Below are 27,638 nucleotides of genomic sequence, written 5' to 3' on the forward strand. Positions count from 1 at the left end.
ATAGAACTTTAATTTTTTTTTTCTTTTTTGGTTGGGGGTGGCTTGTGTGATATATATTTTCTACAGTTTTGCATATTCTTTCATGACGTCTGCATTTGAAAATCAAATGGTCTCTATAGGCTTTTAGTATGTCTTTTGAGAGAGCGGTGAGAATGTCTATTTCTAGAGAGAGTTCCTTCCAAGGAAATTTAATGACATTTTAAAAATTAGGGTCATCTCAGCTAATTTAGCAACACTGGAAAACTAAAGTGAATGTTTACAATGAAGGAGGCTTTATTCTTTTTTAATAGAATGAACAATGGGCTGGAAACAAGGATACCTGAGATCCAGGCCCAATTCCAGGTAACATAAGCCAAGTAGATTGTGTTAACTTTCATGAGTCATTTTGGCTGTTTGGGTCTTGATCTTATTTTTAAAATGAGAGTTTTGGTTAAATCACCATTGGGATATTTTTAGTTTTATATTTCCATTGTTGTAGGCTGGCTCTCAATGCTCAATTAGGTTGCTTTTGTTTGCAATTAACAGAAAGCTACCTTAAACTAATACAGGGCAACTATGAGTGGACTTTAGAGTTTGCTTGACTCAGGGAAAGACATTTTTCCATACTTGTTCACTTTGCTTTCCATGATATTAACCTCATGCTAAGCTTGACACCCCCTCAGGATCTCCAAATGCCCATTAATGACTCTTAGTCAATGACTTGCTTCTTTGTTCAGGTCTGGACAAAAAGAAAAATCTCACTTCCTAAAGCTGTCTTGGATGAATGAAGAAGTGCCTTTCCAAGAGATCTCTATCAACCTGTCCTCACATATTATTGGCACAAATTGACTTTTGTGCTCATCTCTGATTATGGCCAGGAAATAGGGCTACCATGAGCCATAGGAGAGACTCCTAGAATCAACAGTTAGCTCAGCATGGGGTGTTGAGGCTAAATGATAGAAAATCAAGGAGGGGAGGATATATGTAAGGGGAGCCATCATGAAGTTTACTAACCATTGCCTGGGACACCTACAGTTCACATCATCTATGCAGTTAAGTAAGAGACAGGGTGTAAACCAGCTATAATGGAAAAAAATAAAAATCATTATATATTTAAAAAAAAGAGACAGGGAAAAACTCAAGTTATTGAAATAGAGCTCTTATATGGTAACTAGTATATCCAACACCCAATAAGCTTTCAATAAATATTCACACACTGGGCTAGCCTTAAATCTATTAAACACAGAAAACATGCCATTTAGTTGGCAACTAATTAACAAGAAATCACATGTATTTATGGGGTTGCCATAGTGACCAGAGAGTTACTACAGTAAGATTTTGTTTTAGTACGGTGGTTTTCAACCTCAGCTACACATGAGAACCACCCAGGGAGCTTTGAAAAATACTGTTTCCTGAGTGCCCCCCATCCAGAGATCCTGATTTGATTGATCTGGGGTAGGGTCCTGAGCATTGAGAGTTTTAAAACTTTACCAGGTTATTGTAACTCACAGTCAAGACTGAGGACCTCTGGTTTGGGGAATCCAAGTATGGACATGCTGCAGTACTTTTTCCTACCCTCTTCAGTCCTGTCCAAGATTTCCCTTGAACTCCTTTTTATAATTATCTTTTCCTCTACTCTAAACTAATAACTGCTAGATTCTCCTCTCTTAGCTGGGACTCCCAGAGGTACCACATGCTCTATTACAGTATGAATGTGAGGGTGGAAACCTAGAGTGGGAAAGGCCTACTTTCAATATGGTGTGTTAGGAGCAGGATACAAAAGGGTGGATGAGAGAGAACAAGAAGCAAGGCAAAAAGCCTTTTTCTCTGGCACAGGGCTGTGGTTGGAGATGCACATTTAGGCTTTCTCAGACTCAGGTTCCCACACAAACACCCATGCACATACAGACACATCATCTGAAATTCTTCCTAACCTCCTCCCTGCTCAGCCCACTGCCAACCACTTGCTTGGAAGATTGCTGCAAATTCATAAGACACCTAAAATATGAATAAATGAGAAATGGCTATGTTTATTCATTCACTCAAACGTTCACTTATTCAACTATTCTGTAAATATTGATTGAGCACCTACTGTATGCCAGGTACACTGCCAAATGTGGAGAAAACAGTGATGAATAAAACAGGAGTTCAGAGAACGTACAAAGCCCTGAATCTAGAAAGATTTTGGCATGTGTGACATGAGGCAGTGATTACTTTTGTACTGGTTTTTGAGATCTGTTCTCTGTCCTCAGCTTGTTGCATGAATACTTGCTTAATGAATAAATAGCTGAATGCTTGACTGAGAAAAGACCAGAGTGACCAGACATGGTGAATGTGGGCATAGGTATAGAGGAATGGAATGATATTTAGATTGAAAATATGGGCAGACTTTGGTTGTGCTGGCTCTTGTGGTCTGTGGTTTTTAAACCACAGTATATTCTGTGCATTGGGAAACCATTGCATGTTTTCAAACAAGGAATGATAAGGTCAGAGAAAATGTCTCTGAGACCAACCAGAGGGATAAAAATGAGCCCTCTGGGAAAGGAATAGATGGGAGAATGTTTCAGAAAGAGGGAAAAAATTGTGCAAAAGCCTTGACTCAAGAAAGCATTATGTTTGAAGGACAGAAAGGCACTATACTTTATCTGGGAATATGGAAATGAAAGATAATGCAGTGACGTGAAGAGACAAGTAAATAGACAAACATGGCACAGAGCAGTAGATGCTGTAGCAGATGCACTGGGCCCTGAGTCTCACAGAGGTGGAGAGGAGGGATGTCCACCCTAGACTTGGCCAAGTAAAACTCCATGGAGAATGATGCACCAGAATCAAATCAAGACAAGTGGGTCGGTTTAGGAGAAGGAAGGGGAGGAGAAAAGTGAAGTAGAAAGGGAAGGAGAGCAAGAATGATTCAATTTATAAACCTGGGTTTGCAAAGGCATACAGAGGTGAGAAAGCATCTTAAAATTTTTAGCTAGATCTTAGAACATAGATAGCAAATTTAATCTGAAAAGTTCAGAGAAACTTATAATATGCCAGACACTCTGATATGCATCTTAATTATAATACTTTGAATTAGGTGTCAGTGAGGCAACTCAGGGAGAGTTACTTGAATAGGATTCAACAGTTATTTAGTGGCATTGCTGAGAGAAAGACCTAAGCAGTCTGACCCCTGAGTCCCTTCTCTTAGCCCTTCTATGATGCTGCATTACCAACTGAGTCAAAGGATAAATAAAAGGAGGGGGGCCCCAGGAGACATGGATTAAAAGATAGATATTTCTATTTTTTAATATTTTTTTCTATTCCTGAAAATTATCTCTTTCCCATAATTAAAATTCAAACCTGATAAAAAAACAAGAGATAATCAGACATATTAATAATAAGACAAAAACTGGAAGAGAAATTTACTTGAAGGCAGATCAGATACAAACCTAGGGTGTCCAGAAAAGTGAATAGGATTTAAGCCCACAAAGGGGATTTATGTTTTCCTGTTGTAGTTAACCATTAATATCATATAGGATCCTATAGAGAAAAGAAAAATATTCTTGTTAATTCTCTGTCTTATGTAGCAGGAAATGTACTGCCACAAAGGTAAGATTAACCACAATTTACAAGCAACAAAGGGAAAAAGAAAAGTACTTTAGGTTGGTTGTATAGATCAAAGTCACCATTAGAGGGATAGTTATTGACATCAGAAAATGTGGTATTTTCAGAGAAAAAAGAAGCACATCATAAGAAATAATTGTATATATGTAAATATATATGTATATATGTTGTATATACATTTGTATATATATTATACACACACAAACACACACACATATATATAAAAACAACAAAACCGCATAGGTGTGCTTGGAAAGTTTTAGGACTACATGCCCTTAAATATAAGTACTGGTAGCTTTTGTGTGACAGATTCTAGATGACTTTAAAATTTTCATATTTAGATCTGAAGTTTTCTACCTTTCAAAAATACAAATACATTACAAGTAGAACAAATTATACAAATTTGTAATTATACAAAGAGAATTACAAAAAGTACTAGGAAAAGTACTTTAGTCCCAAAAGGACACAGGAAAACATTACTAGCTTTTGTCCACATTGACCATCTTCAATATTCATCCCTTCTTTGTCATTATTGCCCTGATTTTCATTTAAGTAACAAACCTCCCTTACTCCACACATCTCTGTCGGAGGAAGATGATATCTCTCGTGATGTGGGTGCGGCTCTAAGTCTAAGAGTGTGACCTTTTCCCCCTTAGACAAAGTAACTGGCTCCAGGAGGAACAAGTGACCCAAATCAAGCTAAGGAGACATGAGCAGTGGTTTGCTGGGGGAAGCTAAGGAAGAATCTTCCATCTGAGAAACCTTTTTGAAAAACAACCTTTCTGTTGCTACTATGTGGATAAAGACTCTCATGGCTCAGACATCTGTTGGCAGCTATGTTTCATCTGAGGTGGGGAGCCTGCCTTGAAATGACATCTTAAAATACAAGAGAGAGGGGAAAATGAGCTAGATCCTTGATGGCTTAGTTGAGTTACCCAGTCAAACCACACCTGGAGGTGAGTACCACCTGTAAGAAACCATACATCTTCTTTATTATCTACTCCAGTTTGCATTGCTTCTATCTGTTTGTTTCTGTTGTAACCAAGTGCATTCTACCTTCTTCTTTGTTATCTTTGTTTTGGGAGTTTACTATCAGATAATTCAAATTTTTCTTCTAGCTTTCTGAAGATTATTCAATGTTACAGGTTGTATTTCCCTAAGCCTAGCTGGTATATTTTAGAAATGTGCTGTTCAGTACAGTATCCAGGAACCATATGTGGCTATTTAAGTTTAAATCAGGGAAAATGAAATGAAATGAAAAATTTAAAAAAAACAAAAAAAACAAACAAAAAAACATTTCCTTGGTTGCAGCTGCCACCACGTGCTTGTGGGTAGTGCCTGTGGATAGTAGTTACCATTGAGAGCAGCACAGATATAGAACATTTCCAGTATCACAGAAAGATCTATTGGACAGTGCTGAGAGAAAGAGAGAAGCAGAGAGAGGGGAGAGTGTTAGGGGAGGGTTATGGAGGGACCATCAAATGAGGAGACTTGTATTCTAAGGCGACCCATACCAGTGAACACAATATATTCTTTCTGGTAAGCCTCTTACCTTTCTTGGGTCTTTTTATTTCCATTACAACAGAGAGACTGGACTAGGAGGTTTTTTTGGTGTGGGTGGGGGAGGGGGCATTTCTCTTGTTTCAGTATAGTGAAATTCTAAGTACTTTCCTTTGATTTTTAACATTCGTAGACTTGACTTTATTCTTCAGGGATCAGCTCTAGCTCTACCATCAGATCATATTTGGATATCAAATACTAAGAACCAGGACTGAAAATGAAAATTCAGGAGAGTATCATTTTTTTTTTCCTTCTGGCAAAAAAAAAAAAAAAAAATCCAACACATATTAGTGGCCAGTAGGTAAGGGTTTAAACAGCCTATGGGCCAATTTCCTTGACTTAGTGTCATAACCATAGCCTCAAGAGAGAACAGGGAAATTGTCCCAAATATACATCAACACTTCATAAATGCATACCACTGTAAAGAATTAAGAAAGGCTACTGAGGAGGGTACAAAATCTATTTATTTATAGAAAAACAGTTTATCATGCATGCCATCTTGAGAGTGAACTCTTTTTTTTTTTGTTTTTAATCTTTTTTAAGAGTCACACCTGCAACATATGGAAGTTCCCAGGCTAGAGGTTGAATCAGAGCTGCAACTGGTGGCCTATGCCACAGTCACAGCAATGCCAGATCTGAGCCATGTCTCTGACATACACCATAGCTCAGGGCAATGCCAGATCCTTAACCCACTGAGTGAGGCCAGGGATCAAACTCAACTCCTCATGGATACTAGTCAGGTTCGTAACCCGCTGAGCCACAATGGGAACTCCCCTCATATTTTATTATTATTATTATTTATTTACTCATGCAAGCATTTGAGTGTCCACTATATGCCAGGTATGGTGTGAACAAGGTGCTGGTCCTCCATCTCTTATGGCAATTCTGGTAAGGAATCAACTATCAATTAAATAATTCCAGAAATTGTTATTTACAATGGCAGTGAAGCCTGTAGAGATGATATCTTGAGGGATGTAAAAGCATAAGCCACAGTGATTTGATCTAGTTTGGAGCATTCCAGAAGACAACTGAGAAAAAATTTCCCTATCTCACTCAAGGACCCAAGAGAAGAATGGAGTGGGAACAGAAACGAATCTAACTAGTATCCATGAAGACACAGATTCCATCCCTGGCCTTGCTTAGTGGGTTAAGGACCTGGCATTGTGTGAGCTGTGGTGTAGGTTACACATGAGGCTGGGATCTGGTGTTGCAGTGGCTGCGGCCTAGGCCAGTGGCTACAGCTCCAATTCAACACCTAGCCTGCCTGGGAATCTCTATATGCTATGTGTGTGGCCTTAAAAAAAAAAAAAAGATGAGGCTAGAGAAGTACACAGGTACACAAGTACTCATGCATAGCCCTGTCACCCATGGTCATGACTGGGGCTTTATATCAAGTTCAATGATAAACCATTGCAAAGGTTTTAAATAGTATGACCAGCATGATCAATACCCATCTCAGACACATTCCTCTGGCTGTAGACTAGGGAAGAGACAGGTGGAAATTATACATTTGAAGGCAAGTGAACCAATCAGGAAAGTATTATCATAGTTCAGGTGAAAGATGGTGGTAGCTTGGGTAAAGACGTTTGAATGGTGGGGGAGAGAGTGGAGAGATTTAAGATACAGACCAGAAGTCAAATTAATAGGAAGTGACAGATTGGATATAGGAGTTCAGGGAGCCAGAGATGGCAGCCTTCGTTTCTGGCTGAACCGTTGAGTACGTGAAGTGTCATTTTTTAGATCAGGGTCAGTATGAGGGATGGTGATTGTGAATCTACCTATGAGTCTGAGAGTTTTGTAAACTATAGAAATCCTGTTATTGTTTTAATGTTATCATCAAAGCAGTCATTCCCATAACCTTTCTGTGCTTATAACATAAATTCATATTCACGTAATAAAGAGACCACTTGGTCTCTAAAAGGACAGTTTATGTATTACTTTGATTATTGTAACAGAGGCGAAGCTGTTTGTGGTTTCAACTTTCTGTTCTCAAAGGAGAATAAAGAGATTAGACATGGAAGAACAAAAGAAATGACCTTACTCTTTCTTTTTCTTCTCCATGGAAGACAGACAAGATAAGCAATGAGGAATTATAATTGATAAAGTAATTATAGCGATAGGCTGCTGGAGGTGAAAAATGAGGCTCCTACATGAAGGTTATCTTTTCTTCCAGCCAAAGAGAAATCTTGCCTTCCATTTCCCTTTTCTTACAGTTACTGAATATTCTCCCTTATGTATCCATGTCCAAATTATGTAACTGAGAATCACAGTTTTACAGAAAATGATTCAGTCTCTGCTCATTCTCTATTCCCATTAATTTTTGTTCTTTATTGATTATTTGGCTTTTTTGTTTGTTTGTGTGCTTCTGTTTGGTATTTTTACCTTATGGATGCTATAACTTTTTAAGAAGTAATTTTTCTCTTCTTCACTTTTCCTGCTAGGAAGTTTGGAGTCAGTAGTACTTCCTTATAATAATGTTTCCTGATGGCTTACAGTTCAGGTTCAAACCTCAGGCTCATCTTACTTTTTTTTTATTTGGCCTTCTATCTTCATTATGTAGCACTTTTTGTTTGTTTGTTTCTTCCCAATATTCTTGCCTAGAATTTGATTGCTTAGAGCTTATACTCTGAAAATCAACTATGAGTTTGCATCACAGTTTTTCAATCTTACTAGAAGTGTGACATTAGTTCAGTCACTTAATTTCCCCAAAATTTGGGGTTTTACCAATAAAATTGAGGTCACTGTGATATAGACCTATTAGCATTTTTGTGAGTATTAAATGAGACCCTGCCAGGGCTTGGCATGTAGAATCCCCCCATGCCCCCTAAAGGGTATTAACACAATAGCATCATCATCATTATTATATGATCATCAATTATCATCAATATTATATACTATTTTCACTCCATTCTCTTATTGTACCCTGTCTGCTTTCTCTTCATTATCTTTTTCCTCATCTTAGTTTAAATATATTTTGAAACAATGCAGAATACAGAATAGAGAAGTAAATAAGGCAAACATATACACTTTATTTGGTCCCTAAATAAGACTGACAAGCTAGGGATGTTGCTGTGCATCTACTATGGGGCCCAACCTAGGATCCCATGGTAGATAGGAAAATTTCAAGTGAGCTCCAGAAAGAGTGATGTAACACACATGATTTATACAGTTGGGCTCTGGGGAAAGATAGAATGACATTATTACTTAGCCAAGGGAAAAGGTATATTGTCTTCTTATGATCAGGGCTTGAAAGAGACATTATCATCGAACTGGTGGGTAGCTCCCATCCCTGTAGAAAAGAGGACTTGGGCTTCAGTGCTATAGAAGGCACATAGATTAGAGACAGGGTGCAGTGACAGCGATCCTCTCTTCCATGCCTTCATTTCCATTAGCCAATTGAAATGGAACAAGAAAAAACATTGGCGTTGTGAAATCACAACCAAAATGTGTTATTTTAAGAAACACTCAGAACTGTTTCAAATGGCATACTTCTAAGGCATTTTCCTTTGCATTGGACTGAAACTTGGCATCTTTCTCAGTCCAGATGTAATTTATTTAAATTCCTCTAGTTGTTTTTCAATTTAGAAATGTGCATAGACAGAAAATCTTTCATGTCTCAAATATGGTTTTCCTGCCCATTTGTGAATTCCAATTAGCCAAATTATTAAATGGATTGTTCTTAAACTAAAGGATGGCTTTTATTTCTAATGGCAAGAAACAAAAAGTACGGTAATCAGAGGAATGAGGGATTTTCTGGTGGTACTTTGGGCCTGGATCCAGGATTTTGCTCCTTCAATGGGTTTCCCAATTAACTTAATAACATGAAATACATGTGAGGTTTTTTTGCTTTTTTTTTTTGGTATTTGAAAATTTTAATCATTTGACAAGACACAGGGAAGAGCCACACTCCATGGAGTATAGTTTTCCATCAGGCAAATCCCCTTTGAACATTTCTATGCTCAGACCTTTCTTCCAGAACTTCTGCATTATCTCTCTCTCTGCTTCTTTGCCTCCCCCCGCCCCCATTTTTCCTCCTTCCAGGTTTCACCCTTTTGCATCCTCTATCCTTTATTCCTCCCTCCCCTTACCTTTTATTACATAGGACAATACGCTGAACATTCCTGGCAGTTTAGGCATTCTGAGTGTTTTCTCTTTCATCCTCAGTTATTTTCATTGGGGCTTTTTTTTCTGTACCAATGTGGGTTTCTTTGTGGGGAGAAGTTCTGATGAATAGGATTTTCTCCTTTTTTATATAAACCAATGTTCATATACATGGATACTGTATTTGACATGTGCATGTTTAGGAGTTTGGCTCAACTGAGTAGGCATCTTGAATTCATGAAACTAGAAGGGCTAAAACAATGGTGTTGTAGTCCTTTGCCTTTTTGCAATGTTGTGCTTGTATAACCAAATGACTGAGTGGGCCATGGCCATGGGCCACATGAGTGGTCAGTTTATAATTCCTGACTTATTAGAACCCTAAGGGATTATAGCCGCAATCATCAATGCTTTGGATTTGTCACTGCTCTGGTCAAAAATCTCTAATGGATTTCCATAGCAGAGGACTCTGTGAAGGTCAAAACTGGTCTGATATGTAAACTGCTGACTCCTCTGAGCTTGGTGCAATACATGGGACATAAATATTTGAATAATATATGATTAATATAGGTTAAAGTCTTCATCAGTCAGGATAGACTAGGTTCTACTGCAATAAATAACCTTCAAGTTTCACCTGCTTAATATGTGTATCGGTTGTGGGTGGGTAAGAGGAAGAGATGGCCTCTGCTCTTTGTAGGCTTTCAAGGATCCAGGCAGATAGTGTAGCTAGTCCATTTTCCAAAGGCAAAGAGACATCTGGAGGGTGTTGCTTCAATAATTAAATGGTCCAGCCTCAAAGAGATACCGTCAGTTTTGCTTAACACCACATGGGCTAGAACATTATGGCCCATGCAGCAATAAAGTGATCAGGAGATGGAATTCTACCAAGGCCAGAAGGTGAAAAGGCCTAACTTCTTTGAAAGGTGTGAGTAGTTTGGCTTTGAGTTAGGAGAATGAACTGAATTGTCTTAAATGTCAATATCTATTGGTACTTCTATTTTTAGGGAAAGTGGTCACTGCCCGCAATACAGTGGCCAGCAAGGTATACAGAAGAAAATAATGAAAATAAGCTGATATTCTTGTTCCATCACATATATAAAAGCCATGTAAACCTGAAAGAGAAATTATTTATTCCAGTCTTAAAAAAAAAAAAAAATCTAACAGTGTCTGAGTTCCTTGAACATAATCTATTGGTATGTGTTTCAAGTTTATTAATTTGAAGTGTAGATAAGAAACTATGCTGAGCCTTAGTTTAATCCCTAGAAATGAAAAATACAATGTACAGTTTTCAAAATGGTAGCCTTTATAAGCAAATGTGAACTTCCTTTTAATTTTAATGCAATAGCACCACAAAAACAAACCAAACAACCAATAGGGTAAAGACTGACTTCTTCACTTCTGTATTTCAAATGCCTGGAATGTACTCAGTATATGAGTCTTGAATGAATATATAATATTGTTTTAAACTGTCTTAATGGTGAAGACCTAAGAAAATATAATAGAGGGCTGTTTTTTCCATGAAGTACTTTATTCTAGTGCTTAGGAAATGGGCTCTTGACCCAGATCATTGGAGTTTGAAATCTCTATCACTTAGTAGTTATGATACTTGAGCAAGTTTCTTAATCTCCCTATTCACCCTCTGTTTTCTCATCCATGAAATGAAGACAATAATAATAATGATACCTATCTTATGAGATTGGTAAAAAGGATTAAATTATTCCTTATAAGCAACATAGTATAGACTAGCACTAGCTGATGCTAAAGCTTTAATAAACCTGAGCTGCTGCTACTGTTACTATTATTTTTGCCTTGATATTAAACAGTCGGTGTAAACTTTATGTATATACTCAACTTTATGTATATACCCACACAAAAATCATGAACCACAGAAATGAAACACACAGTACCAACTGGAGCTTTGGCACTCTTGACTTATTCTCAGTCTGAGATGTGTATTTACTGTTATCTGGAAATTTGTTTAATGAACTTCAGTACATAGTAGTTCTGTTAAGAGGAGCTCTTCTGTGTGTATTGCACATCTGCATAAGACCAGTGGATGAGTCTGAAGTTCTCTCACTGTCTCACTCTGTATACTGAGAGAGAAGAAAATGGCTTCCAAAGTCACCTTACAGCCTCAAACCTTCCTTATGATGCCTGTGAGAGGCAAGAGAGTATTCAGAGGCATTAGAAAAGGTTTTTGAGGAAAGGATATTATGAGAAATACCTTGATTTTGAAAAAAAAATTAAAGACTAGATAGTATGATCTATGACAGTGGCGATCACAGCCATCTTGTCTTCTACCTTGTCCCCAAGCATCTAACACATAGTAGGTGCTTTATAAGTGATTCATGAAATAACCGATTGAGTTATTTGCATGGACCCTCGCTAATGCAATCTGTAAATGAAAACTAGATCACCTTATATGCATTGTTGCTATTTAGATACAATCATAATATATTTCCACAGAAGAAAATATCTAAACCATACTGCTAGAAACAGAATGTTGAATTTTGGAGTATTTCTTCTCCCCACCCCAGCATGATATTTGAGGAAAAATTTTGAAAAAACGCTTTGAGCATATTTCATTGTCAAAATCAAGCCTTCGATGCTGAAAATGACATATTTCTATTTTTCAAACATGTTAGAAAAAAAAAACCTCTGAAGGTTTGTTTTGGGTTTATGCATATAAATATCTATACTGTATTCTGGATATACCATATTCCCAGATTTAGCTGCCAAAACAATCGGCAGACTTAAATTTGTATCAACTCAACAATATGTGGGGTTAACTTACTGGTTAAAAGAACATTAAGAGGTAAGAAATGGCTTACATTTCACTTTCCCATTTGCTGCTAGAAGTCTAACACCCACTAACACTATCAATATTTTGCAGAATGCTTTTTTCTTTTGTTTCTCCTTTCCTCTTTTACTCTTTCAGCAAAGGAATGGTATCCATTAAACATCTAACAGAACACACCACATACTGGGCACTACAGTGTTAAAAGTGCTGCTGGGGTTGTTGGAGTTAGTGGGCAGGTATTACAATTCACTGGAGCTGTAATAGAGGGTAATGTCACTTTAAGACATGTGATACTTTACAGAGGAGGGATGTATTGAAAGAGACTATTGCTACTTACAGCGCCGTATAGCAGCCCTGCTCCTACATTTTGCTGCCTTACTCTGCCCCGAATGCACTGGAGTGGGGATGGTCCGTCATTAACTATAAACTGATTCTCATCAGGAAACTGCACATTATCTCACCATCACTTCAAAGGTCTCGTCAGGCAGAGGTGACGCCAAGAGATGATTTAAAGGTGAAAATGACAAGGTTTCCAGCCCTCAAACCTTGGTTCCTTTTCTGACAATACAGTCTGAACGAACCCAATGTCTTCTTTACTGTGGAAATAGCATCGGAAGAGAAAAACATATATTTTTTTTTAATCCTGATAAAGAAGATTATTGGGAAGCTCTTTCAAAAAAAAAAAAAAATCTTGAATTGTGGCACAGATGGATTTTAGAAAGTGTTAGAGCTTTCCAATGAACACTAATAGAGTACTCTGCTCCTGGCTGGATTTTTCAGGTAAGAAGCCTTTAAGGATTTAAGATTCAGAAAGCAGATTTGAAAGCTATTCAGTCATGTCTAGAGAACTATGTTAAGGCTGAATGCATTATTTGGGGGTAGAAAACACCTATTAACATAGGGACAATCTCTTGATAAGAGAGTGAGCAAAGAGGGCCATATGCGGGAACCTTGGAACTAATGCTGAGAATTAAAGAAAGTTAAATGAAAAAAGGAAAAAGAAGGAAAATGCTGCACATGTCAAGCCACAGCCGTCTTTTTGAGTGCAAGATCTAAAGGGGTGAAGAAAAGGAAGCAGTCATGGGAAAACTGTTAAGTTTTGATTGTGGTAGGCTTTTCTCCAAGTTTAGACAAATTCTTAGTGCATTTTAACTGAAAATCACAAGCAATCATTGCATGCCACAGTCACCTCTATTTTGTTTTTTTGTTTTGTTTTGTTTTGTCTATCTATAATTTGCAGGGTATTTTGAAAAGGCCCCCAAATGCATTCAGTTCAGAATTCATAAGGAAGGGTGTTTCTCTTTATATTTACTGAATAGAATGCATCTATGTTACTGAGGGTTCTGAAGACAATGAGGCCAAATTTGTTGTACTCAAAAGTAAACAGTGGGCTGTGAAACTAATCATAAAGTGAATAGTCCATCTGAGTCACAGACCCAGGCTCAAAAGGCACCATGCTGTTTAAAATAATGTTTTCCTACTTTGCGCTTAATTATGGTTGTCACCATTTGTCTATTATAGTACTAAAATCCTTTTTAAACACTACCTCTTACTCCTAAGGCCATGAATTATCTTGTATTATCTGAATACACACACACACACACACACACACACAGAGTATATTTTTTGCTTTCTGAACATCATAGTTTGGAAAGAGTACCAATTTCTATGAATAAAGAAGCCACACTGGGAGGTCACTTGGAGGTTTTAAATCTAGAGTTGAAATACTTGAAGTGTATGATTTGACAGTGGAAAAATAGGAAAAAGAAAAGAAAGAAAGAAAGAAGGAAACAATTTTGGTTCTGAAGCTTTCTCTGGCTAAAAGAAAAACATATCCTTAACTGGATTCTTGTGTACAAAACGCTTCTGTATCACTGGCTGAGTAAGGATGATGCTTCAAGTTTGATTAATTTGGCAAATATAAAATGAAGCATAAGGTGTTGTTGGAGAAATTGGACAATATGTAGCGCAGTTGAGCCTCTGTAGCTTCTAAGATCCTTATGGGTGCAGATAAGGCTGTCAAAGTTTCAGCACCTGAGAAAAGGTGTATGTTCATCCATAAATATATAACACCACCTGTATATGCATATTCATCAACACTACAACAAATGCCACAATAGAACCTTAGGAGGCAAAGCAATATTGTAAATTATGGCTCGCTCTGGGAGAGAAGCATAAATCTTGGATCTGAAACTCATTCTGGCTGAAGACAATTCTTTCTGATTTTAAGTCCAGCCCAAAAGACTGGTTTCTATCAGGAGATTACAACATGCCTCTGAGAAACAATTACTTAGTTTAGAAGACAGCCTCAGAATTAAAAATTTATGATTGTAGAATAAAAAAAAAAATCCACTCTTTCCTTCCAGGCTTATGTCAGACTTGCAATGAGTTAGAATGAATGCAGCTTTTCAATGCCTGGAATAACTATAGTTTAAGAATGTTTAGTCAGGATGCAATGTTTCAGACTCCTTGATTGTTTAAAACTTTATTTCTATATTTTGGTAATTCTAGGCATTTGGTTTTGCAGAATTTCAAAAATGGATATATGATCTCCAGAGCAGTGATTTTCCCCATCCCACTTCGTGGCATGACCTCTGCTGGGTCATTCATTCTAGCCAGCAAAGTAGCAAAGGGCCATGACGTCTGAGATGCCCCTTTCTCATCAGTGGGACTGACGGAGCTGGTGGTAATCCTTCCTGTCTAATGTTCTCTTTAGAGAATGGCAATGGTCTCTGCAATGTCCTGGGTCCTGTATTTGTGGATAAGTACTTGTGCAATGCTGCTCTGCCATGGATCCCTTCAGCATACTTTCCAGCAGCATCACCTGCACAGACCAGGTAAGTCAGAAGCTGGCTCTGAAGCAGCCTCCAGTCTCACTGATGTCTTCCAACAGATAATTGAAGGCAAGTGACAGAAAATGCTACAGTGTGGGCAGTTTGCCTATGAATTCCAAGACATATTGTCAGCTTGATGCTTTGGGGAAGGGGGGGGTGCATACTAAAATGCCTTGAAAGTATTTCTAATCACTTCTCAGAAAAGGTGGTTTTCTCTGAGGCCCTCCTACCCCCTTGCACACACCTTATAAGTAGTAATTTTTTCTGGATATTTTGACCAATAGTGAAATATTCTGAAAAAGGTGGGATAACTTCCAAGACTTGAGGATTTTTTTAAAGAGGCAAAAATATGATCTTTGCAACTGACAAAATAATGTGTCCCTGTTCCTGGGATGCATTTTTATCTAGTATAGGTACCATAATCTCTGTGTGTATGTGGCTAAGGATTCTGTGGAGATTTTAGTGCCAAAATTAACTTTGGAAGTAGTTTGTCAGTGAAAAAGAAATTAAAAAGTAACTTACTATTTCTTGTCTGGTTTAATTTGTCTCCTCTCCTTTCTCCTTTCCTTCTCTTTCTGTTCTTCCGGTGTGCTCAGTGCCTTTTCCCTCCCTCTCTTTCCGCAGTTTTGGGGACAAGTTCCCTTTAGAGTGATTTTCCTCCCTAGATTGAATTTTGGGTTCCAGACGCATTTTGCTTCCTTCGTTTTTCTGTTCAAAGTATACTTCTTGGATTTCCATGGCCTCACTCCTCAGTCTGGATCTTTCTCTACTACTCCTTTGCCTCTCCAGCTTTCTCACTACCATTCCCCCAGCTCAATTAACCTCACCGGCCCTGGTTCTCGGAAAGATTGCCTTCCATTTTTTGCTTAGCTTCAGCCTCCGTATCCATTTACTGCACTTCCACCTTCGCATCATCACCCGCCACCCCTCCCACCCGATCGCCAAGTCCGTCTCCTGGGCTCAGGGGGCCAGTTGCGCGCCCAAGGTCTGATCCTTTCTTCTTTAGTACTCCCAACTAGCTTTCCCCCGCCCCCGGCAGCCCCACTTCTATCCCCACCCCACCCCCCAGCCTCCACCTTTTTCCAAATCCTTTCTGGCCTCCTCCCATCCACCCGGCTTCCTCCAGCTGCGTGGTCCAGCATCTACGTCTCTGCCTTTCCCTGGCTCCGCAGCCAGCCTGGGCACCGATCCTGGGCTTTTCGGCACTATCCTCCAGCCACACCTCTCGGGGTGCTGCTTGCTGCCTCCCAGGCTTCGCTTCCTGAGTCGGGGTAGGATCGAAACAGCGCGGGTGCAGCCCGGGTCCTCCAGCGTGGGCTGCAGGCGAGCGCGCCAGAGTGCAGGATGCTGGACCTTGAGCCGCTCAGAGAGGAGGGGTTTGGCGGTGGCTGTGTTCCGGAGCAGAGGCCCGGGTCTGCCTCTGGGCCCCAGTCGCCCTTGTTCTCCACGCCCCGGGTCAGGAGGGAAGGAGAGGGGCCTCTGGTCCCCCTGCAGGTGGGCAAGAAAACCTCTCCGCAGATGCTGCGCTCTGGTGTTTCTTTCTCGCGTGTCCTGAGCCTGGAGCTGCCAACACCAGAGTCCGAGGCTCCAGTGCAGAAAAGGAAAAAAAAAAAAAAAAAGAAAAAGTGTGTTTGGGAATCCCTAAATTAACTGCAATCAGTAGATCACCAATCTGCTTTGTAACATAGTATAATATAAAATATATATACTTTTACTTGTTACATAGCCCTACAAATAACGCGAGAAATCTGAATTCATGATAATACTTAACAATTAGCATGCGTAACACAAACAGCTCCTGTGAGTTGTTTTTAGGCTGGCTTTCAAGGTTAATTTGCATTGCTTGGCTCCATTCTTATCTAAATAGGTATAACTTCCCACCCTGTTGCTCAGGAGACTGAAGTTCTGAGGGTCTGGGTGACTTGTCTGAGGTTACATAGCTAATAACTGCCTTTGCAGTCGTTGTTCGGATTTCACCTCTACAGCCTGTTTCCCAAGAGGATGTCTCCCAGCGCAAGAATAAGGGTTCCAAGTGGCCTTTTTGAGGGGTGAGCACCTTCACATAATTTGCAAAAACTTTCAAGTTATGTCAGTACTTGAGCTCGTTTGAACAGCAAACCCATTCTGAAAGGAGGTTATGGTATAACTCAGGCTGGGTCATTGTCTCTGTCACTTAAAAATATTAGTGGCATGACCTTGGTCAAGTCACTTTTCTTCTCTGGGCCCAGTGTCCCATTTAGGAATATTGTGGGGAATGCAAATAAAAATACTTCCTGAAAGTGCTCTGTAAACTGTAAAACTCTTCAGGAATATCAGGAATTACTGGTATCCCCACCTAATAGACTGCAAATGTGCATGTCACAGATGTTGAATGAGTGACATTTTGCTGTTCACAGCTAATTATCAACATAGTTGACAACAATCTTGTTTTTGCTCCTGCTATTGTATTTAGCTATGTGGTACCTGGCTAGCATATACCACCAAATGCCACCTATCTTATTTTGTGCCCCATATATCCAGTCAAGAAATACAGCATAGTTTGCACTGAGCTTTCACATAAATGGTCTCTCTTAATCAGTAAATGTATTAGATTTTTCTGGTGGAGTGGTATGTATGCTACTTGTAGCAACTTGTATCTTTATGGTGTTTATTGTCAAAATATAATGATTTTATTATATTTTGTTCAGTTGTAACGAACCGGGCTAGTATCCATGAGGGCATGGGTTTGATCCCTGGTCTTGCTCAGTAGGTTAAGGATCTGGCTTTGCCAAGAGAGCTGTGGTGTAGGTCGCAGATGCGGCTTGGATCCCACATTGTGGTGGCTGTGGTAGAGGCCAGAAGTTGTAGCTCTTATTCGACCCTTAGCCCGGGGAACTTCATATGCTGCACATGTGGCCCTAAAAAGACAAGTGTATATATGTATATAGTGTATATATGTAAGTTTGTAGGTATGTATAGATATATAGTGATATTAAACTGGGAAATACACCATTAGTTTCTGCTGCAATTAAACTCAGTATTTGTTTTCTCCATTGTCTACTTTTAATATTGCTTTTTATCACCAGTGCAGTGTCCATCTCCACCTCAGATACCCCAAGAAATTGCATCACTGAAACCAATTTCAACCCCAAGTGCTTATATGTTTGAGACCTATTTTAGATTCATTGATGAAATGAAGAAACTATAAATACTCCTTTCTAGATGCAGAAAGATGAAAATGATATTAAACTAAAGTCCAATGTTTCTTTATATTAGGTTTATTCAACTTTGTTGGGTTTTTCAACAATAGCTGCAAAGATTAAAGCAATAGATCTTGGACATAGCAATAGTCTAGATTATTTCTGTCAGGAATACAATCTTCTTTAATGCAATCTTCTGTTTTGATTTTAAGAGTAAATATATGCTTTTTGTGATGAGAGTTGTGATGGTTCCCTTGGTGAGTCTTAAATCTTCAGGGACACTAATGAAATGTGTATGAAAACAAGAGAGAAATCAGGGCCAGTTATCTGTGACAACCCCCCCCCCCCACTTAAGTGAGCAAATAAATAAATAAATAGCTGGATAAATGAGCAAAAAGGAAAAACATAATCTCATTTTCTCAAATCGGTTAAAACAAGTGACATGATGAGAAAAAATGAGACACCAGCAGACCCTGAGCTTTGCCACATTTGCCTAAGCTTGAAAAATCGCCTCTTTCATAAAGCAGAAGCAGACATACACGGTGTGCATAGCAAGTATCTGGGAAATGTGAAAAATGACACATCTTTCACTCAGAGCCCTGAACAGAGGGAGAGGAAAGGTTTTCCAGCTGCCTCCTCACCTGCTGAGGCATGGCTGGTTCCCCTCTCTCCCTGCTCTTAGAGGCAGAGCCACTGCCCCTATACAGTAAGATTGATGGTGCTGCGATCCTAAGCAGCCAATCTCAGTCTCTCAAGAAATAATCCACTACACTGACAGATGAGTGGAATTTGACGTGATGTTCTCCTCATTCAGACTGGGCTGCACCTGGATGGCACCAGCCAGCCGGGGTCCTTTAGGGGAAATAGTTAAGAGATTTGGGCCAATTTCTGCTGTCAGAACATGATATTGGAGCAATGTTTCTGTGAGGCTGGGAATTTGTGATCTGTCTTCTCAGTGCGGTGGGTTTGTACACAAACAGAATGAAAATATGTTAACTAGAAATTGGAGTGATTTTAATATATCCCCCTGCAGTCCCTAAGTGCTTCCTATTTTTCATATTTATAGTATTAGGAATGCACCATTTATTTTCAGTTACTCACTAGTTAAGGAAGATTAAAACAGTCAATCAAATGAAAATGAATTTTAAAATTACACAAATAAGTAAAATGTGGTATAAATTAACAGATTCATAATATCAATAATTTAATATTTGGATAAATTATATTTTTATTTTGGGGACGATGTAGGAAATTACCATAATAACTTGAAGAATACTCATGGTTTTTTTTAACATATGTGGTAAAGTTTGAAGAAGGACACTTAATTTAAAAAAGACCAAACAAAGAAAACTCAGAGTGGTGTTCTATTGTTTCAGGATATTAAAACAGACAGCTTCAACTCTTTCTAGTCACCAGTTGTTGTATAATAGATTAAAAAAAAGATGAATGGTTTGCTAAATGTAGCTTTCTAATATAGGATTAGTTTTTTTCCCCTTATGGGAATATGAATGATGACAGCAATTTTAATGGTTACTTAATTTCAAGTGTGTGGGGGTGTAGGTTTGGGTATTGGGGGTTGTCCTTGAAACTTAATAAACTAAGGATCATTTCAGAATACTTTACTGAGAAAGGATCTTTGGAATTCTTTAGTAATTTAAAATTATAAAGATAAATTATGTGAGACAAGAAGTTGTAAGTGCCTAATGAATCATCTATTCTTGAGTCATTGCTATTTGATTGACAAGGGTGTATGGAAATATGAAAAGATGACTCCAAATAGAATTATCTATGTAACTTATACTTGGCCTGATTTAAAGGTATATGAAGCAAACTAGGTATTTAGAGGTATTCATTTGTGACTTAGTTATTTCGTGGTGACCATCATCATCCATTTTAAGGTGTGATTTTTGTTAAAATATTAAAAAGCATCCTTGTGTCCCTTATACTTATTTTTACCTTACTGTTTAATAATTATTTTATTGAAAGATGCTTAAAGAATATACACTAGCATACTAAGGTGCATCACAACGCAGGGTGGCTTTATAATTGTAGGGTAAAAGAAATCATGAGAGCAACAGTGGTTGCATGTTGCCTTTTGAAGAATGTCTACCAATACCAGATTGCTAAGTGTAGCGAATTGGCCTAAGGATTGGAGCAGACAGGTTGTTATTTGGTGTGACTGGTGCTGATGATAATCCATTGATCTTCTGATTGATGATATTGACCTAATCCCAGAGTCAGAGTGCAGCTACAGGCATTTGATAAGACCCCCAAATATCAAAATCAGGCAGAGATGCAAATAATGATTTCCTGCCAATCCTGTGGACTTATAAGAGAATTATTACAATGCAATATAATTAATGTTATTTATGTGAGCTCAAGCCTATGGCCTCAATTTTATGACACTGCAAGCAAATCTTTAGAAGTGGCACTAATGAGCATTAGCCTTCAATTGTTCTTTTCTTAAAGTTCACTTAAGATGAAAGCTTAATACCTTCTTAAATTTTTCCAATTTTGAACTCTGTTAAAAATTTCAAAGCTTGAGCACATAAATTGGCAAACCAGTTTTTAGGAAACAACATTGCAGTTTTTCCCAAAATGTAAAATGTACAAATCCTGACACAATTCCACATCTAGATGCTTATCCTAAGGAAAGGATTGGACAAGTTTAAAAAGATGTATATTTGTAATTCCTGCTGTGGTTAAGTGGGTTAAGGATCTGGCCTTGTTTCTGTGGCAGCTTGGGTGGCTGCTGAGGCATGGGTTTGATCCCCAGCCCAGCGCAGTGGGGTAAGGATCTGGTGTTGCCATAGCTGTGGTGTAGTTTGCAGTTGCAGCTTTGGTTCCATCCCCGGGCTGGGAAATTCCATATGCCATGGATGTGGCCAAAAAATATGTTTAAGGTTTAATCGCTGTAACAATAATCTTAATACAAAAAATTAGAAGAGAGTTTCATCTTCATCAAAAGGGGACGGTAAAATAAATCATGGTCTATCTGCTCAATGGCCTTCGATGTAGCCATTGCAGGGAATGAGATATGTGTATATGTACTCTTGAGGAAAAGTGCCTGTGATTTGCTGCTGAGTGAAGAAAACAAGAAACAGAATACTCAGCCTCCAATGGTTTGGAGAAAATAAATATTTGCACCTACATTTAAAAAAATGTCAGAAAGGATATAAACATTCTTTATTTAGTGTTGGTTAAATCTGGTGGGAGACCTGGAATGACTTAGCCTTTGTACTTGCTGTAATGCTGTCTTTTGGGGTTTCATATTTAGTATGGGTATATACCGATTTTTAATGAAAAGCTCAATATAGTAGCAATATAGAGTTTTATGGTAAAATTGGAAATGTATCAAACAAGGTTGCCAGTTTAAGGAAAGAGTGGAAAATACAGGTAGCAAAGTATTATGAGGCCCTTTACTTCTAAGAGACTTAATCCAATAAAATGTTTAGGTCAGCATTTCCCAGTTCACAAAACACTGTCCCCTCAATATGCTCCTTGGAAAAAAGCTAGTAACTATTGGGGAAACATTCACTGCATGATAGTTTCTTCTTTTGGAGATTTGCAGTGCTTGTTAGTGTGCAAGCATTCTGGAAAGATTTGTAGATAGGAAGCCTGATTGTTTTAACTAAACTTTTCTAAACTTTTTTTTTTTTTTAATTTGGGCAGCATCTACAAAGCCTATTCCTATCACGTGCTTTGAGAAGTATAGGCCAAGATAATTTTGGAATCCTATAAAATTCATTTTTTTTCTCTCACTTCTATGAAGAACTTAGCATACAATAGATACTCAGGAAGTATGTTGAATTATTAAGGAAACAAGGAATGAATGTTCCAGTGGAATCTTAAACTCTCCCTTATTTTTCCTACTTGTGTGTGAGTGCTTGTTTGTATATGGTTGGATGCATGTGTATCTGTGTGTGTTTATAATTAGAGGATAACTGAGACAGTGAATAATAGAAACATTAAATTGTCAGTATAACATATGCATATGACTCATACATATATATGTATGTGATATATCTATGCAGTATCTTTAGATAGATATTTAACTCTAGTTAATATTTGATAGCCATTACATAAATCAAAATGGTATATACTTAGAATATACTTAGAAGTGCAGTAAAAACTTAAGTCCCTAAGGTTTTCAGTCACAGCGTAAGTTTTCTTTTCTATGGATTTAGCAAATGTCACAGGTGTGGTCTTGAGGGTCCAAAAAAGAACTTCACCTAGCAAATATGGAAAGGCCTTTTGCTTTTAATTTTTTTTAATCTCTTTTTATTTTTATGGCCACACCTGCAGCATATGAAAGTTCCCAGGCTAGGGGTCAAATCGGAACTGCAGCCCTGACTATGCTACAGCCTCAACAAAACCAGATCCAAGCTGCATCTACAACCTACACTGCAGCTTGTGGCAATGCCAGATTCTTAACCCACTGAGCGAGGCCAGGGATAGATCGAACCCTCATCCTCACAGAGACAATGTCAGGTCCTTAACCTGTTGAGCCACTACGGGAGCTCCTGCTTTCAAATCTTTTGATATCAAGAGAAAATTCAATTCATCTTTGCAGCAGGGAGAAAATAACACCAGGCAAGCCTTTCCTTTCTTTGAGAAAAAGACAAGATGAGTTTTGTTAACAATTTGTATAAACTAATTGCATTCTCCAAAGATTATGTCCCCAAAGCATTTAGGGAACTCTCATGGCCCACTATTTCTTTCTCCTTCCCCAACTTTATATAATAAAGGTCCAGAGAAAGAAAAGAGAAATGATATTATGAGTGATGTCTCAGAAGATGGATAGATGTGCAGAGTGATCAGCCTACTCATTAAGCGAATCCTTCCTCCTTGTCTGGAAGGAGTCCAACCAAACCTTGCCCTCAGTCTAGAAGAAGGAGCACCTCCATCCTCAGCAAAGGCCAAAGTTTTCTTTTGATTCAGTTACCTGTGTTTACCTTTGTCATGCCTTTACCAGACCTGCTCTTCTAGGCATGCTTTGTTTATACCCAGGAATAAATACAAGCTGAGTCTGTACACATCCAGAGGATTTTCCTGATTTCCCACTCGTGTGGATGAAGAATGGACCTATTAAGTCATATGCTTTGAAGTGAATGAGTTCCAGCTCCCATATTTAGATGAGTTGCCACACAATGGGCATGGAAAGGAGTATTTCAGGTGCTCCTGAAACTGATGACATATCCTGGATGAGGGTCAGCAGGACAGCAGATCTTCCTTCTCAGTGAATAAAATTGTGTAGGTATTCAGTAAATATTTCCTGATCAACTAGGCAAGGTGTAATGCCCTTTAAAAATGCAAATATTTGTGAAAAAGCACCACATCATGCCCTTTTTATACCTAAGAATGATGAGGAAAGAGCACCAGAGTAGAAGTAGAACACTGGAGCTTTTGGCATCTCACTTAAGTTGTCAATTGCAAGGCTCCAGATGAGAAGGTTGGAAGGAAGCTTCGGTTTTCATATTGTGCCTAGCAGCTCCAAGGAGGCGATCCATGTATTCCACAAATAGTATAAGTGTATTCTGCCAAGTAAGGAAGCCTAAAGCTGCCCAAGGAACTGATTCATTGACTTCATCTACTTGATAGAGCAAGAGGCGATACAAAATATCTTTTGTATAGTTAAAAAGCCTTCTGATAGAGTTCTTTTGAAAAGTTTTTTTTGGATGACTTCATAGATGGAGAGGGCAAATACCAAGTAGTTAACAAAAATAATTGGATCAGCCTGGAAGCCAGATATTACAAAATGCTGAAAACTGTGGTGCCTTAAGAGCACATGTATATCTAGAAGGCATAGCACAGCCTTAGCTATACCTGAGATGTCAGTGTGACCAGATCATACAATATTTCAAGGGAAGTCAGAAACCTAGAACTTTATGGGTAATTTCTTTATCTTTTAAATGTCCAGAGGGCCAAATAAAACTGGACTCAGGTCTCCATCCCACTTGCAGGCTGCATGTGAATGACCTCAGACAAGATCATCTCCAGCTCCAGAATTTGATGATTCCTCATGAATTGATGCAATACAGTGGAGAGAGGTGAAGCCAGTGGGCCAAAAGGGGAACATCTATGCAGAGCTACTTTGGCCTGTTTTCAAATGATGCCTATGATTGAGTCCTACTCTGAGTTAGATTATATCCAACATTCTAAAACACTGTGTGTCTCTAAGCCTTTAGTAGGCAACTGACTGGTATCACTGCAGGGTCTGATAAACAGACAGTGTTAGTATTATGAAGGCAGTGGTCTAAACAGAAGTTTAATTTGAATCAGTTCAAAATCAATGAACTTTCTTTTAGATTAAAGCTAGGGAGAAAGGGTAATCTATAAATGTAATAAAACATGAGGGAAGCATCAGATATCACAGTGATTCTTAAAGAAAACCCTTTCTCTAATACTTTATTGAAGTTCTTCAGATCAGGTTTGCAGTCCACTAGTGCATTATAAATTTATCTTAAAATGCAAGAATTTTGTTGTTGTTCTTTTGGCTGAATGATTTAAGATTTTAGGTGCATTCATTTTGTATAGGAATGCAGGGTGTTTATGAGTATACTGAGTTACCATTCTACTGGAATGACATGCAACTAAGGTTTACTGAGCTTCCTTAATTCAGTATTCTGCTAAGAAAACTGGCTGCCAGCTCTTGGAAACATTGCAAAGTGCCTGCATGCAAATAATTAGAGTTCATGCAATTTTGAGGGAGATAATTTGTTATCAGTGTATCTTGAGTGTTTGAGTTGTTAGTGATTTTCCATTGCTGTGGTCCTTGCTTTTTAATTATAAATTAGTGTTGGTTTAGTTTCATCATTATCAATTAAGTTTGCTGTGGGCTGTTTCATTAACCCTGTAGTCTGTAATGACTCGTATTTGCATATTTGGGGTTTAAAATTTGCTAAAGATTAGACTTTAAGACATTCTTGGGAGTTCCAGTTGTGGCTCAGCGGTAACAAATCTGACAAATATGCAAGAGGACTCGGGTTCAATCCCTGGCCTCACTCAGTGGGTTAAGGATCAGGCATTTCCATGAGCAGTGGTGTAGGTCACAGATGTGGCTCAGATCCCGTGTTGCTGTGGCTGTGGTGTAGGCCAGCAGCTGCAGCTCTGATTCAACTCCTAGGCTGGGAACTTCCATATGCTGAGGATTTGGCCCTAAAAAACAAAACAAAACAAAACAAAACAAAAAAGACATTTTTGAGTTGTGGTTCAGAAATTATTCCTCTATATCCTTATTGTAAAACATGTATGTCATCACTTTCAAACTAATTTTTATGGTGACTCTGGTCTAGTCTAGTGACATTGTTTATATGGTCCCGGTGAACCTATACAACATAAATTCTTAATGTCAGTAACATTTTTGGATTATTTTTATGTCTCTATGGCATTGTTTTATAATCTATGAACATGTTAATAGGCTCATCTTATTTTATAAAAATAATAAGTGATTCATATAAATGAGTCTTTCCAAGTATTTATTACCTAAGTATTTTCCCATCAGAAGGGAAACAGGTAGGAATTGGCTATTTTACCTCTTCAGGGTGCTCTGATCAGGAAAGTTTGAACACCACTGTTTTACTTGGAGATTGTAACTAGAATCCAGCCTTACTGGGACCCTGAATTAAAAAAGAATTGTGACATAGCAAAAAATAAAAATTAAAAAATTAAAGCCATTTTTTTTTCTGCCATAAAATGCTAAGCAATAAGACAGGGGAAGATGCTATTTGGAAGTTTCCTGGTGAGGGCTTACTAAGTTGAATTGTTTTTGTAGCTTCTTACATCTCTTTATCTGATGAAAATGCAAGATGCCATGCACTGGACATGTGCTTGCAAAACTAGGTCACTGGGTGAACATTTGTAGGGCAATATTTTTGACAGCTATTCCCAGGATTGTTTAGAAGTCAGAGCAGATTTATGGCCTACATGCTGCCAATCTCCAGCCCTCTATCTATCACAGGCCCAGGGAATCAATCACAGTGATTGTTCCCACAGAGTCTGGATGTGATTTCACAGTCTTTTTCAATCCTTCTCCAGGCACCACCTATCAATTGATTGACTCCAGCGTGCAATTTGAGAGTCTTTGACTGGCTGTCCCTATTGCTTCATTGACTGACCATCTCTAGAATCCCTCTCCTGTGCAAAAAGGCAGGCCCTGAAACATTTCATTTAAAAAGTAAGAAAAAGAACCAAAGTGTGACTAAATCAAATTGAAAGTTTAAGTAGTCACATGTCTAGGAACTCCTGTTTAAGATAGTAGATCTTTAGTAATTCTGTCAGCCTCTAAGAGTTGCAGAAATTTCTTTTTAATACCTCCAGAAATTTTTGATTCCTTTCTCCATTCTTCTCTTACTCTATATGTCAGTGAGGCAAAGGTATTTGTCATATGAGCTCTAACCAAACAGGTGTTCTTGTTCATAGAGCCTGAAGCAATTCATTCTGAGCAGAGAGGATTTGGGAAACCCTCATGAAGGGCTGGATTTTATGCTGGGCTTTGAATGTTGGGTAGGAAGTCAGCTGGTAGGAAAGGGTCAAGTGTAGCTCATTGATCAAAAAGGAAGAGAACAATTAAAGTCCTAGTGGCAGGTAAGTAGAATAAAACAGGGCAGTGTCCTAAGTGGGTACAGGCCCTAAGTTAGAGAAACTTTATATCACTGCAGTTAAAATGAAAGCAAGATTCTGTTGTTGTTACTGCTTTGTAAAGGCTGCCTTAGTGTATACTGATGATCACAGGCAGTTAGTTAAATTGGAAGAAAGAAGCTACAAAATCCACAATTTGTGTCTCTGTGGAAATCAAATCAGTTAATTAACTAAAATGCAGCAACAGTGTTCTGGGCCAACTTTCTGTATCCCAAGGGGCCTTTCGCACCTTTGAATTACGGTTAACTTTGTGTAATCTAATACCAATATGTTACAACTAGTTGACTTTTAAAACTAGTTATTATATTAGGGGAAACTGCATGTCTCTAAGTCAAAACCTAAAGATAATCATTTTTATTTTCAACACACAGCAAATTCAGTATTTGTTATTTGACAAATGTTTATGGTGCAGAAAACTACAGTTCCCCAATAGTATTATTAGTGATGCCTCTTTATTATAATCACTGGTTTAACACTGCTTTACCTATCAAATGGTCAGCTCTGTGAGGGTAGGAAAGCCAGCAGTCTGGAAATGTCTGACTCAGTATCTGGCACATGGTAAGGGCCAAATAAATACTTGATGAACGAGTGAACGAATGAGTGGCCCTAAGCATTTTATGTTTAGGGTTATCCTAACAAACAATCCTCACAATGGACTTATGAAGTAGAACATCTTTCCATTTTACCCATAAAGAACACTGTAAAGAATAAGACAATTGTGTTTTCAAGGTCATCTACTTTGGGAGTGTAAACATGGAAATTCTGTCAGCCTCTGAATAACATCTGGGTTTCCTGAGTCTCTGTGGTGTGTAGGCCCTGATGTGGAATATTCCTTCCAATAGGATACATGAGCTGAACACTACATAGACATTCAGTTATTCTCATGTAAAACACTACAAAGGGTGGATTACAAAGCTGAGAGGAAAACTTGGGTTATGCCTT

The 27,638-nt window shown here is 38.3% G+C and overlaps 1 protein-coding gene across 2 annotated transcripts in view; it reads left to right on the forward strand.

Annotated features, from left to right (window-relative positions):
* Window positions 1–12,342: 12,342 nt before the first annotated feature.
* The window catches only part of TAFA1 (TAFA chemokine like family member 1), a 532,815-nt gene continuing 517,519 nt past the window's right edge, over window positions 12,343–27,638 (forward strand). Inside the window, exons 1-2 of one of the 2 annotated variants that reach the window (XM_047754482.1) lie at window positions 12,343–12,823; window positions 14,760–14,880. In XM_047754482.1, the coding sequence (XP_047610438.1) occupies window positions 14,763–14,880 (118 nt within the window). In that variant the 5' untranslated portion in view covers window positions 12,343–12,823; window positions 14,760–14,762. Of the gene's footprint in view, window positions 12,824–14,418; window positions 14,881–27,638 lie in introns of those variants that run through there. The other variant, XM_047754491.1, reaches the window with a different exon arrangement.

Source organism: Phacochoerus africanus, chromosome 1 (genome assembly GCF_016906955.1).
Source record: "Phacochoerus africanus isolate WHEZ1 chromosome 1, ROS_Pafr_v1, whole genome shotgun sequence".
Classification (NCBI taxonomy): Eukaryota; Metazoa; Chordata; class Mammalia; order Artiodactyla; family Suidae; genus Phacochoerus; species Phacochoerus africanus.